The sequence below is a fragment of the Anguilla rostrata genome, chromosome 8 (assembly GCF_018555375.3).
Source record: "Anguilla rostrata isolate EN2019 chromosome 8, ASM1855537v3, whole genome shotgun sequence".
NCBI classification, from domain to species: domain Eukaryota; kingdom Metazoa; phylum Chordata; class Actinopteri; order Anguilliformes; family Anguillidae; genus Anguilla; species Anguilla rostrata.
The window spans coordinates 18,541,298-18,556,193 of record NC_057940.1 but is presented as its reverse complement, the minus strand read 5'-3'; the positions used below and the strand labels follow the sequence as shown (position 1 = coordinate 18,556,193).

At 41.0% G+C, this 14,896-nt stretch overlaps 1 protein-coding gene across 2 annotated transcripts in view; it reads right to left on the bottom strand.

The window, feature by feature from the left end:
• Nucleotides 1-14,896, bottom strand: part of efr3a (EFR3 homolog A (S. cerevisiae)) — a 112,338-nt gene that overhangs the window by 39,068 nt on the left and 58,374 nt on the right. For both annotated transcript variants that reach the window (XM_064346865.1, XM_064346866.1), the window contains exon 8: nt 12,184-12,318. In XM_064346865.1, coding sequence (XP_064202935.1) covers nt 12,184-12,318 — 135 coding nt within the window. The remainder of the gene's footprint in view (nt 1-12,183; nt 12,319-14,896) is intronic.

Genomic DNA, 14,896 nt, shown 5'->3' with positions numbered 1-14,896 from the left:
ATATATATATATATATATATATATATATATAAAACAGGACACACTAAATACCAACATCTTAATGATACTAAAAAAGGTTGATATTAACTCTGTAGTGTAATAAGCAGATCAGTATTTTATATAATATATTTAATGAACAACAAACTCTACGATTAAACCTCTTGGAAAAATTGCAGCACTATTATAAAAAATGTAAACATCAACAAAACAACGTTCTGAAAAGTTAGGCAAAATGTAAATGGAAGGTTTTTGTATTATACTGAAGTGGAATTGAGCTGGCAAAAATCAGTTTTTTGAGTAAAACAAGCAAGCAAACCGCTGATCTGAGAAAGTGCTTCCGACATTTTATTTTATCTATTTATTTATTTTTTTTACTGCTGAGCTATGCTTACATTCAAACAGGGTTTCAATTGCTGTGAAATGGATGTCTGTGTTTTGGCAGAGGCTATATTTGAATGACTGTATGATTGCTAGCCTGCAGCGAGAATATTTTTGGACAGCATTTTTTGTTTCAGGATAAAACATTCCCAGAAATGTGAATAATAACCCTTTCACACATGAGCTATGTGAGTTAGACTTTAAGGAGTATGCTTAAAGATTGTAGATCCAACAATTTAGCCAATATTTAAAGCTGCATACATAAAAAGAATATTGGGTCTAGCTGGTGGCATTTAATTGGACCCTCCCCGTGTTTTATTTGGAGAATATCATCTTATGCCATGACCCATTCACACCACACTACGGTCTCAGGGAAGTACCGCGTTCTACTTCCAAATGTACTGTTTTTTTCCCGCTAACATTGTCTGGCAGCCAGCTGGTCAGTGGACATTACACTGGCAAAACCCAGCATGTTAAATCCTAAATTGACAGCCTAATGATGTGCTTTGTAAATCTTGCTTTGTAAAAACTGTCACAAAATGTTTTAAGTAGCATGTTATTTGTTATTTAATATTCACCATTACATATTTACCTGCAACAACTGAGCAATGAAAGCAAAGCTAATGAAAATGAAGATACTTCCCATGGAGTTCAGATCTAATATAGGCTAAATTCATATGAATAAATGTAAGGTTTCCAACATTTGTATAAAGGTTTTGGAACATTGTTTCTCCATGAGGGCAGTTGTAACACTTGGATTGATTCATTGATTCAGGAAATTTGAGCCAGTAAAAACACGACTGAGGGTCAGGTAACCATGCTGCATAGAGTAACCTGTGTGACCCTTTTCATACCGAAGCCAAGCCGAGTCGAACCCGCGTAAATCCCAGGTCATGAGCAGGGTCACGGACCTGGGTTCGGATAACGCGGGTTCACCCTTTCACACCAAAGGCAAACAAGGGTTTTACTCGGGTCGTTGCTTCAGTGTGAAAGGGGTATTAGAGACATAAGGTAATGGTTTCAACGGCGATCGGGGGGAAATGTTACACAATCTAATTATCTGTCACTTACAAGAATGGAGACAGTTAGCACTGACATGGGTCTGGATTCAATCTGAATTTAAGGACACACCACTGCATTCTGCCTCAGCTGCATACACCAGCCAGGAGCCAAGGAGATATTTTATTTGCTGGAATTCAAATTTAGATCTTGCTCTTCAGCTCACTCCATAATTTTGTCTACATAACGTCAAACTTGAGCATTGATTAAAACGTTGCTGACAAGCTGTAATTGACACAAAGCAAAATCTTCATTGTAATATAACTATCAGAGCACTTTATCAGAGTATACTTTCCCCAATTAACTCTGTTAGAGTTGATTTAACACAGCTGGAGTAAATGTTATACTCGTTGAGATCCCTAAATTCTAAAACTATTATCTGCATAAGGGGAGCAACTAAACCTTAACCCGTTTGTTGGCAATGAAAATGCATTAAGCGCTCTCTATATTTATGTTCAGCCGATGCAACCAATAGGGGCTGCAGCTTATGTGATCAGCTTTGCAGAAGGTATGCTTTGTCTGAGTATGCAAAAGAAAACCGTTTTTCCATTATTATCCAGCTCTGAATAGTTTTTTTGTCTATTTCTCCTAATGACAAAAACATTTTCTCTTAATGCTGAATAAGAAAAAGGTACCACTCCCATGTGAATATGCATACACGTGCTTAAAATAATCTAATATCTCTATCTCTCACACATACACACACACACACACACACACACACACACACCATGTATGTGCAATCATAACTTTATATTAAAGCTTTTCATGCTTCTCGCTCTCTCTTGCGCACACACATACACACACACACAAACCGTGATCACTCAAACACTTCTAAATATGGAATCCCTGTACTTCTCTCTCTTTCGCTCTCACACATACTCAGACACACCGCTTCCCCAAACAAATCTAAATATGGAAGATCTCCATGTCGCTCCCTCTCTCTCACACAAACACACACCTCTCGGAATAGGGGTACTTGGCTCTATTCCTCAGCCTGCTCTCCCACAGAGTTTCACAGAAGGCAGACTGGTTTGCCAATATAGGTATTAGCACTTCAGAGAGGAACCGTCACTTTAATTAGAGTGGGGAAAAGGTGGAAGCGGGGGTTCTTTTTTTATTCCAATTCACCTTTGACGTTGGGAACACGCTCTCAAGATAAAAGAGGCGGTTCCATCAATCCGCCATAAACCAATCATTTAAAAGTGAAGCGTGCACCCCGCCATCAAACATTAATAAAAAAAGGCCAAGCTGTGCTTTCCCCATGGAGGACGGTGTTCTTGTGTTAAAGGAAAGGCAATAAAAAAGGGACACTACAATGAGATCAGGAAGAGCGGCAGCAACCGGTCGCCTATATAACCTCATTTTCCACGTCGCCTGGGTTAACCCAAAACAGTGCATCCAACACCTGCTGTCTTCTAGGCGTAGGATGTGTATGTTGCCTACTAAATACAAGAACTTTCTGTGTTCTTAAGGAAGGCACACACACGTACTACAATTTAAAATGGCGTCATTTAATGGACCCAAGCAGGAGAGACATGAAACAAAATGCATATCTGTGAACCCTAAATGTATTTTTGTTGCTCTCATTCTGGAGTGCGTGAGGGAGCGAGTATTTCAATTTGATTGATTAATCATGTCAAGTTTCACTGACAGGATTCTCCTCTGTTCTACTGAGGTCCATAAACACAGTAGACGAATGAAGGAAATCTATTTTTCTCGCCTTACAAAAAATCTCAAAACATGTTTCAGCAAAGCACCTCATCTCGAAAGCCAAAAGCAGGCCATGCTTTGTAGTGACACATTTATTTCTAGCATTTCTACATCTCACAAATCTTATTTAAACAGAAATTACATTTAAAAAATGGATCATAACTATTGTATCATATTTCATAATACTATGATAATATGATGATCATATGTTTGTAGGCTGTTCATTCCCATTTGGATAAATGGGGAGAAGAAATAAATAAAAAATAAATAAAATAAAAAAAGTGGTGATGAGGAAGGGGATAGATATCAGAAACAGCTGGCAGGGAGCAAAGTTACATGGCAATTTACACCTTTATAGAAAACCAGTTTAACAGGTGAAGGTATTAGCATAAGCAATCATAATTTAATAATAGCAATAAAGATGGGTCTTCAGGCCTCTGGCTTTGCAGTATGTCCTCAACTTGAAGCAATGCAAATACAGGTAATGATTAAAATTATCCGTTACCATGACAACACCACACGTTTGCTATTAACCATAATCTGGCTTTTGAAAGAACGACTTCAGGTGCCCATTAACACCACAATTCCTAGTTTCCAGAGCCCTTCTAGCCTGCTTGGATTCTCGAAACCTCAGAGGAAATATTAAGGTAGAAAGCTCCATACGCTGCAGTATTCTCATCTTGTGTCAGACATCTCGTGCCGAACCATCTCAGCATATTAAAAGACCTTTCTGGAATCAAAATGCAAATTGGGGTGCGCAGTGTGGGGAGCCAATCGAACAAGGAGCCGACGGTAAGCCCTCTGTAATGCGAACGGTGCAAATCTGGGCGGGTGGCTTTGGGTCGAGAGGGATCCGCCGCCACTTTAGCCAACTTGTTTTATTTCCCCTCGCACAATGGCTTGACGACCCTCTGCATGTCCTCCATGAGAACAGGGCCTGCCTAATGATAGCTATCATTCTTACTCCAGAGCCGAATCCGGCTCCCTCCGGCATTTCAGTCATGCCTCATAGCCTGCCTCCATGCCACTCTCCATGCATCAAATTGCTCCTGTGGCTGTCCATTGTGACTTTGGCTGACTCCCCTTCCTCATTTCATACCAACGAGACGCTCCAACAGCTGGCCTCAATGAACACAAGATAAATGGTCCCTGAAAAGACCCTTTGTAAATTGGTTAGAGGGGATAGTAGACCTTCCCTCATATGAATTAGGTCCAAATTCCAGTATGTTCGGGGGACTATCGCTTGGTGGATAATGCAAGGTATTTTCCTCTGAAGAGTCAATAAAAATGAGCCTTGAGGTTGAACAAATAAATTATTTAAGAACAAAGTGGGATTGTCTCAACTGATTATGGTAAATCTATAAATTATGGATGAAGGAAAACAAGCACGATTAGCTTTCATTTTGCTTTCTTCAAATGGTCTTTGGAAAGGACCACTGAGCTCTTCTTTGGGCTTCATGCTGGGAAATGCAATACAAATCAGAGCCAACAGGGCTTGGAGCTCTGACAATTGTGTGTACAAAGGCATGGAACCAGGTTCAAAGCCGTCAGCAGGTCTACCTGGATTACACTGCATATAATCTCACTAAACTAACATTTATATAAATGCTTAAGCATGGGGCCTCGCTTTCAGCTGTGGGAATTTATTTTAAATGTATTTACTGTTTGCTAATTTGTTAATTGTGCGTTAACAATGACAGGCTAAATAAAATACTGGATATGTACCAAGCATGACAGTTCTAATCTTTACACAGGAGACCTTGTATTGTGGTAAGAAATGCTTCTCTGGCATTAACTGCACGATCTCAGCCAGACCTGTACTGAGAGAGAGAGAAACAATGGACATTTGTACATTGTGAGAGTTGAGCTCTTGGAAGCACACAATAATTAGACTTTCTTTCTCTAAAACGATGTGGGAAAGATAAAGAAAACACTTGCTTGTTTTTAAGACAAGCTTGGCAGTTCATTGCATCCCTGTAATTGAATTCAATCAAACACAGTTGGTTACTTCATGGGCCAACACAATTCCATCAAAAAAGTTTAGTCTTTATCTAATTTAATCAACTCAGCCTTGCGCCTGTAACAATTCAATTTCTGACTGGCACCTTGGTTCGAATGATTTGATTTTGCCCTGAAAATTAGGAACCTATTTCCTCGAGTTACGACATTTGTTATTCTATTCAGGTCAAAATTTAAATTATTTTATATCACTCACCGGATGACTCACTTCTCAGTTATTAACATTGCCTGCATAGAAAGAGCAACACCTGTATATGCAATGCATAGAGATACTCTGAATAATGCCTGCTGTACAACTAAATCCATAGCCCAAATGGCATATTTTGACTGCCAGTAACAATTATGCAACATAGAATATGACCACTTTATCACATGTTCACTGAACAGACTGCAAACCATCAGAGAACAGCCTGTAAGCCCTTAAATACCTATCACTGTCGGACAGTGAAAGGATATTCCACCCACCGTCCCACACACACACAACCACTGCAATCCCACTATTCTTTAACACCTAACTCCCACATATTGTTGGACCTTTAATTCACCATTTGGCCGGTTCTGGGGGCTAGGCCTGCATGACTTAGAGATAAAACACTGAAAGCAGGAACTGCGGGGCGGGGAGGGGGTTAAGGGTATTCACTCCCAAAAACATATCAAAATGTGAATGAAACTTACTGTATAATGTCTGTAACATTGTTTTTACAGTAGTTTAACCTCTGTCTTTAGATTAGACATTGAAAACAAGTTGTAACTTGTAACTTAAAGGTTGATCCAATGGGTTGCTCCACCTATAAACCAATTTCGCGATTTAATTCATAATTGATATCTTTAATAATAATTAACAAATTAAATCAAATAAAAATATTTTACATGTTGGATAAGTGAGGTGTTTTAATGGTTGATGCACCAGTGCTTGGTATCGAGAGGGCTGAACACTAAACAAGGATGTTAGCTATTGGATTCAGAAATAAAACATATTTTACTCAATCCTCAGTTCCACGTCAATATGTAGCAAGCCCGCAAGACTGAGAGTGAAAGACTAATGAGAATTGATTTGTGACGGCACAGAGAATCGGAATGCACATAGAATGCACAGAGACACAGTTTCCATGCTAAATTCCATCCTGCTCTGACACAGAAGCACAACCCGCCATCGGAGCCGCTGACGCAACCGGGGGGGACAAAGCCAGGTAGGTGCCACCGTAACACGGGGCGACCCGCGCGTTCCGGTAACACGGACGACAGGCTGCGCAGCTGCCCGCTCTGACATTTTTTCGCTTGCCGTCAGCTCCGCGAGCCCTTTGACGGGGCGACGAGCACCGCTGCGGGTGCTGCCCGCCCGCCCCCCCCTCCCATCCTCCAGGTCCCCGAGTACGCCAGCCATCCGAGCGGATCTGATCCGAGAGGTGGCTAGCCGCATGCTGATGAGGGCGACCGTCGCCAGGGGTGACATCAAAAGAGCTAGAGCTAGAGCTGCCCCCCTCCCCCCTCCCCACTCCGCCCCGCTGTTCTATTTTTAGCCGGCTGCAAAGAATGTCTTCGCTCCTTCTCCCGTAGTAGCCTTGCTGGCTGCAGTTATCGACGACAGCCGTCTGAGTATATGAGAGCACGGGTACCGAAATGAGCAGGGCCAGTAAGGCGGGGTTCATACAGTATGAATTCCGCAGGCATTTTTAAAATAGCAAAAAAAAAAAAAACAAACAAACAAAAAAAAACTGATGCTGCCACATGATTGATACGATCACCCTGGAGGGTAACAGGCCCTTGCGTCATGCTCGTTTACGTGTCATAATGAAACACGTATTTTCTTCTCCAAGATCCACGCGTATTCCTTCCCAGCTCATTCACATTTCTTCTCCATCTTGTGCCACTGAAATTCCAGCTCACCCGACGGATAAGGAGAGAGTACTGGTTCTCTCAAAACACAGGACGAGCCCATCGCTCTGATTTAATGGAGACGATTAACGTTTGCACCTACATTTCGGTCTTCTGGGATGTTTCAGGTACCATCTTTTCAAGGTACCATGTAGAATTTGCCTCGCAAATCTTTTTACCTGTTATCTTCTGCTTTTCTCTTTCCTGAGCTAATCCTTTCTTTTTTACCTCTCCCCAATTACACCAACAGCAAAATCAATCTAATCTATTCTCTTATAACAGTACCTAGTTTGTATTTAGTCGTAGGCAGAAAAGGCACAGATTAAATAACTTTCTCTTGAGGGAAAGTTTTATGCTATTTTTCAGGATATTGATGTTTACTAAACAGTGAGCTTCATCTTCATATTTGATTGTCAGCATAATTTTTGAGGCAAAGGCCTTATTGAAAAAAGATAATAAGAGCACAAGAATGACTAGACTTTAAATGGCATTTGGCTAATTAAAATGCACGTCAATAGCATGGTTCCTACAATTACTTCTAATAGGCTCGTAAAAGCTCCTGATTTTTGAATGTTTCATTTCCAGAAGGAGGTCGGCTTGCATGAAAAGACTTACATTAACGGCAAATGGCTGCAGAGAGGAAAGAATTATGCCCAAGTCTGACTAAAAGGCATATTTTTATTAAGAGTGGGCACATTTTGTCTTTATGTGTGCCAAAGGGGGGCTGCAATGGACTAAGTGAGTGATGGGGGTCGAGGGACACTGCTTATCGCAGGATGTGCCGTTTCATAGAGTCATTATTAAACATTGAGCCACTGCTAAATTCACAGACTGGTCTCCTTTTATATCTCATACTTGATTTAGGATACAACAAAATATAAATGGGTATAACTGGATGTTATGAAGAACTAGTGCTTTATCCAGTAAAGCACACAACGACTTCAGTCTGTAAAAAAAATGTGAAAATGCACTGACGTATCTTAGCAGACGAGCCCTGCAATACATTTATTTACAAACCCTTAAAGTTGGCAGCTATAAGCAGTTACATAAAAAACGAAGACAAGTGAGCCAGTATCTGCGGCAGCCATACATGCCCAAACCAAAACATCCCCATCACCATGTTTCACAGATGGGGGGGGGGGGGGCAGTGGGATTTGGATCTTGGGCAGTTCCTTTGGCTTCCACACTATCAGTGATAATGCTCTCTTCAAATGAGCCTTAATTTAATTTGTCCTCAAACCCTTTTTCCAGAACTCTGCATGCTCTTTTAGGTACTTCTTAGCAAGCTGTACCCTTGCCATCCTGTTTTTGCAGCTAACTAGTGGTGTGCACCTTGCCGTGTAGCCTCTGTAGTTTTAAATTTATATTTAAAGTAAATTTTCTGCAGACACAAGTCACTGATGCCTGCCTGCCTGCCTCCTGAAGAGTGTTTCTAATCTGTTGAACAGGTGGTTGGGTTTTTATTCATAATAATAATAATAACTTTATTTATATAGCACTTATCAAAACATGGTTACAAAGTGCTTTACAAAATTAAAAGACCATAGAAATTCAATGAAATAAAATGAATAGGACAAAGAAAGCATGACAGAGATTACAAAGTGCTTACAAACTAAAAGCAAATAGAATGGGATAAAATAAGTAAAAGCAACAAAATGATGAGAACAGGATTCAAGAGCTAGAGAGTAAAATGCAGTGACTAAAAGAATAATCACAAAAGACAACACCCCAATACAAGTCACAACAAAATTAAGATAAAATCTTGACAATAAAATGCAATAACACAAGTCAGAAATAAAAGATCAGGTAAAAGCAGACCGGAATAAATGAGTGTTTTTAAAAGTGATTTAAAAGAACATACTGAATTTGATATTTCTCAGCCTCATAATGGCTTTCTTGACTTTCATTAGCACAACTCTGGTCCTCATATGTTGACTAATGCCAATAACAGACCCCAAAGGGAATCAAAAGCCTAGAATCAAGCCCTCTCATACCTGCAATAAGGAAGCAAGTGAACTCACCTGACTAATCAGAAACACCTGTGAAGCCACTTATTCCAAACATTATCGTGCCCTGATATGAGGGGACTATGTATAAAAGGTGGTGTAATTTCTACCAAAATGGGAACTATTTGATTACAAACATAAAACTGTGGAGTACAGAGCCAAATCAAGAAAAATGCCCTGTCCCAAGTATTATGGAGCGCACTGTATTTAGTGAATGCCATTACGTAGTTGAGGGATAATAAATACAGTGTTCTCATTTAAAGTGACAATATACATATCATAGATAGATATTTTATACCCCTCAGAAAATTTTTATTTTAATGTCTCTGTTGTTTTCACCGTTGTTCCTATGCTGTTCCTGGCCATTGCCCTCCCCGCTCTAAAACTGCCCAGTAGGCCTTCCTTGGCCTCTGCTTAGTATCTACACAATGAACTTAACTTTAAAATGAAATAACCTAGCCTAAATAAATCCTTATCAATGGAGACAGGTTAAAAGTGTTCTTGGTTGGCATCACCAACTGATTGGGAAGATTCCCCTAGCCTTAATTAATGGAAACAATTATTTTAAAGGTCAAGGGACAAAATTAGTTGTTGAGATCACTTGAATGCAGGGGCACTTAATCAGTGCATGATAAGCAGTTGACAGTGATGACATCTTCTCTAGACAACCCCAATGCCCCCCTCCCACACACACACACACACATACGCACAACCACGCAGCCCTAGGTCCTCAGCTGGTTCTCTTAGCAATTACCACAGGAAAAAGGGAAGACATTTATGACATGTAATTGCAGTATTTTTCCCTGAACTGAAATTAGTTTTCTTGCTGCATTTTATTTACTCTTTAAATCATATTTTTGTCATGCATTTTGTGCACTTTTGTTATAATTCATAATTTAAAGGTGCCATCTAAATAAAGGTACTATGATTACTAATGATTCTTCTACATAATGATGATTATGATGATGATAATGATGAAGATGATGATGATTATTATTATTTATTATTTATTTATATTATGTATTCTGCAGAACATCCACAAAAAGCTGCTCTTCTGTTAAATCATGTAGAAAAAAGACTGCAGACACGCGTAGCAAAGTCAGATTGGATTTAAGATGTCAGCGAGGGTGCATCACTGAACACCACCCCACAAACCGGCACATTTGAGCCCTACTCTACGTGCTTATCCTGTGGTGGCTTTATTAGCCTTTGAGGTCTCTCTATCGCAGCACTATCCAAATCCTTTCAAAGTGTGCATTAGCAGATCAAACTGGGTACGGAGCGTTCAGCCTTTCTGTGCTGCTCGCCTGCTGGAGAGGAGAGGTCTAACCATCAGGGCCAGAGACGCTGCGACCAGTCTATGACAGGAAGGCCCTCGTTGCCATAGACACGCCTGTGGTAGTTAGTTAGCGGATGTTTTACAAGCTACGGTTTCTAGGATGCATTTAGAGCTCAAGAAGTAGCTCTCAACAATCTGCAATAGATCACAACCTGACCATTCCAGTTCCAACTCGAAATTCCAACTGCGGGTAATAATGGAAATTAGTTGCCACTGTGGTTGCCACTAGACCTTATAATTATATATTTCCGTCAAGTACTGTAACTACCTATTAAAATATTGTATTTGTTATGTCATTTTACTAAACAAGTTCATTTTAGATAAACAACTTGTTAAAATAGTACTATGATACGAGTATACAGAAAGAAAGTGTGATAGCTCAAAACTATGCTATCTGGACATATGACCCACAATTCTAACCTCAGGTAATAACTAGTTAACGGGATACAGCATGGGCAACGCAGTGTTCTATTTGAAAAGCAGGAATATATTAAATGAACAATCATCTGTTTGTCCATTGTTTCTCCAGCCTATCTGCAAAACAGTATGTCTGGGATTTATTGCTGGGAACAGCATAATTATGTTTTGTTTTTTTTCTTTGCAGGATTAAACCCTATTTATTTGATTTAGAGGAGAAATGACAGTGTAAATGAACTTAAACTGCTCAGGGGGGCAAAACAATTGACTTTTACCACCTGGAATGACAGCACTGGGAAGACTGGAATGGTTGGCTTTGATTGAGACACTGTCTTAGGCAGACAGCTGCAAAGTATTGCACCAGCTTTGCCCGACAGTCTGCTGATGACACACCTACACTTCAATGCTGAAAGGCAAATCCCCTTTGAAGTGAGCTGAAAACCTTATCTTATATTAAGATATTAACCTGAACCTTGATATAATTTCCATGCTAAGGAGAGAGGCCCCCCCTCCATTTCTAATCTCATCAACACAAGGGCCTTGGAAAAGCTTATAAGCTGCACACTTCAGTTTCCTTTCACTGGCTGAAGGTTCTGCCCATTCACACGCAACCGAAAAAGCTGCAGTAGCTCAAAAAACTGAGAAGTAACCATATTAGCTAACAGTCAGGTATTTCCATCCCTTAGTCAATTAAATTGAAGGTTTATAAATACATTCTAATCCAAAACTCTTAATATGATGTGAGGAAATGGTGCTTTAATGACCATTTGAATGGATTTTCTCAGTCGATCATCCACATTAGTGAGAATTTGATGTGGCACTGATGCAATGTGGGAAGGAGTCCACTATTGCAGAATGGGCGGTGGAGTTGTGACAGTTCACAAATGAGGTGGACCGCGCCCACCCACAGCTGGAGGTCAAAATGCTTCCACAGGCTAGAGCTCCCTCGAGACTCGCTGCTCATAAGCCCAAGGGGCTAGTGGGAGATAAACAGCACATCTTTTTCTGCACCCCATCTCTGCAGGGGCTCATAGTGTGCCTGTGAGTGGATATTTTGGCGGTATACAGTATTAGGGCATTAGAAATGAGCAGTCAGCCAGTTAAAAAGTCACTACTGAGACAACGGTGGATGAAGTGGACTCATGAGCACAGAAACAGAAACAACAAAACTATTCTGTCAAGCAAAAAATAAACTTAAAATGAATGCCAGAGTTCAGTGGTATTATTTAAATGGATAGACTCCTTTAAATGGGATTCTTTATAGTATCTAGAAATGGTCCATCTTAACATCCAGTCAGGGTGCCATTTTGAGAGGAGTATCGAATGAAATGACTACTGTACAGTGCGTCCGTGTTTTAGGGTGTGTGGAATACTTACACTAGCACGGGGCGGACGGCGTTGTTCATGTTGCCATAGGCGGCTCTTCCCAGCAGCTCCCTGAAGCAGCTCTCGGCAAGCGCAGCTGGGTTCTCGTCATGCTCGTGGCCTGAGGGGGTGCTTGGGTGTCCTGTCCTGTAGAAAGAGAGAGAGAAAGAGTATGTGAGCGAGTCAGTGCACAGGAGAGAGAGAGAGAGAGAGACAGAGAGAGAGAGAGAGTGTGATGTATGGAGAATGTCAACTATTCAAAAATACTCATTCTTGTGAAGCCCGAGTCCAACTGACATGGCATTTGGAACACAGAGCCTGAGTACTTGTCCTCAGCTAAACTGTACAGAAGTTTCTTAACAGCCTGAAGCAAAAACAAAAAACAATGACAAGGGAAGCAGGTGGAATGGGACATTCAAAGACTAGCAGAATCCTCCCCTGTACCACCAACCCATCTGCAGACAACAGCACTTGCATTTTCTGCATGTGTGCTGGCTTAGAGCAGCTCTGCTGGGAAGATGGCAAAAATAAACTAGGCAAGGAAACATCTCAGCCTATAAGATTTTAGAGCAGGGAAGAAAAGTTGTGGAAAAAACATGAAACTAATGAATACACCCAGAGAAACATTCTTCGGGGAGTTCTAGGTGCTTTGTCAAAACTTTGACATTGTTTTGTGTTTCTTCCCGCTGTGGGTGTCGGAGTGCTTGTAGATTATTCTCCGTAATAAGTAAGGAAATGCGTGCGAGTCGTGCAAGGGATTCAGAGCGCTTGTAGTTTATTCTCTTTAATGAGTAAGAGATGAGTCGTGCGAGTTGCGCGAACGTTCGGCGGTGCAGCTGCACGTCTCGTTTCCCTCTCAAGACAATTAGATGACGAACGATCTCCCTGAAAAGCAGTGCCAGATGGTCTGTGGGCAGCAAGCCCTCTGGAGGAAAGAACTCGATTCTCCCCGGCCCACTCGATGGCACAGGAGGCCCTAGTCCTCGTTTATTATAAATACCAGTCAGTATCTCGTGGCAGTACAGTAGCTTTGGCCCAGCCAATTCTTGCTCCCTGCCTAATGTTCCTTTATAGCGGCATGAGGGAGGCCATTAAACCTGCCTCAGGGATGAGCGATTGCATGTAGCAAACCTGTCAGCAATGCGATAAAGACATGACCCAGGAGCAGAGGCAGTCCCAGATGTAATCTTACGGTAGACCTCCAACGGTTATGGTATGGTCACTCGTCATTATGAACCTTTGCACTGCCCTGTGTGAAACGGCTCATTTATTATTTACATTTAAAATTCATAATTGGTTGACCAACCAGTTAACAGCCAAAAAACAGTGCAACCTTTTTAAAAAAAAAAATTTCAAAGAAATTGTATACTGCAAATATGCAGATTGACAGGGAGAGCTTTGAGGAATGTTTTTGTGTTGCCAGAGCAAAGCGATGGTTTCCAAAGCCTGCTGACTGATCTACGGTGGTGCTGGCCAATTCTGTGGGTGAAGGTGACTGGATGTCAATGTGGCACTTCACCAAGTGTGCAGCATAACTGATAAATGTGAAGGCAAGACTTGTTCCAGCTGGCCAGCATAGCAGTGGAGTTGAGTTTTTGTCAGACGGGCTAAAAGGTGGTTCTGAACTTCACCAACCCACAGACCTAAATGAAAAATGCATTTATGGCTGGACTTCTTTCATTTTCTTAACAGAAATTAAATTAAATGCAATTAAACATCAAACATCATGGAGCATTACAGGCCAAATCAAAGTAACAGTTGTGAAGGGCAGATATGGTATTTGCACAGAAAACAACGGTTCAGCACTGTTTAATTTCATATAGTGTCTGCAGGGGAATATATACGAAAGGGAAATGAAAATACATAATACTAGATAAGAATCCAATATCTCTTCCCAAGTACCCAAGACAGCGACCATATATATATATATATATATATATACACACGCACTATACACTCGTATGCAAAAATTGACAAAATACATTAACCTGTTATACTCCAGGATAAATCAGCAGATTATTAACAAAAGAACTACTTTAAAAACAAAATTCATTCACACATTATTTCATGAAATGAATTTTGGTTGTTAGCATCACATGCGTCCGCATATGCAAACATGCAGAAGCACACACACACGCAGACACGCACTTCCCTTTGTAATGAAGGGCCATGGCTCCAGCACAGAAAAGGTGAAGAGGCCATGCTTTTGTTTACGCTGTGACATTTGAGTCCGCCGATGCTTGCTGTACCACCGTACGGCCAATAAACACGCTCTGCGCTCTGACACAGAGCGGTAATTGAGATCTTGCACTGATATATATTTGCCGGCGGTAGGTGGCGGTTAAAAAGGCAGCCGGATCACAGGTTTGATAAGAGCGTAGCCGTCCAGCTGTGGTCAAGGTCACATTGACGGGCTCTTTTTCTTCCCTGCTGCTTGCAGCGTTTACAAAGAGAGTCGCAGAATGACGATTCGTTCGAGACTAAGGCCGTTGCCTCCCACCCGGCCCCTGTTTAGTCACCTTTTAGATTCAGGTCACAAGCAATTTCCAGAGAAGCAATTAGCAGAAATGGGCATCCTTGAACAGAGTTTTCCTGGAAGTCCTTTCAGGCGCCTTCAGTGCAATTCTGAGGTGTTTTTAAGGTCAACCACTAGATAAAATATTCATGTAAATGCTTGCTGTGATTAGTAATTGCATTTTACAAGGGGGTGGGGGATGGGGTAAAT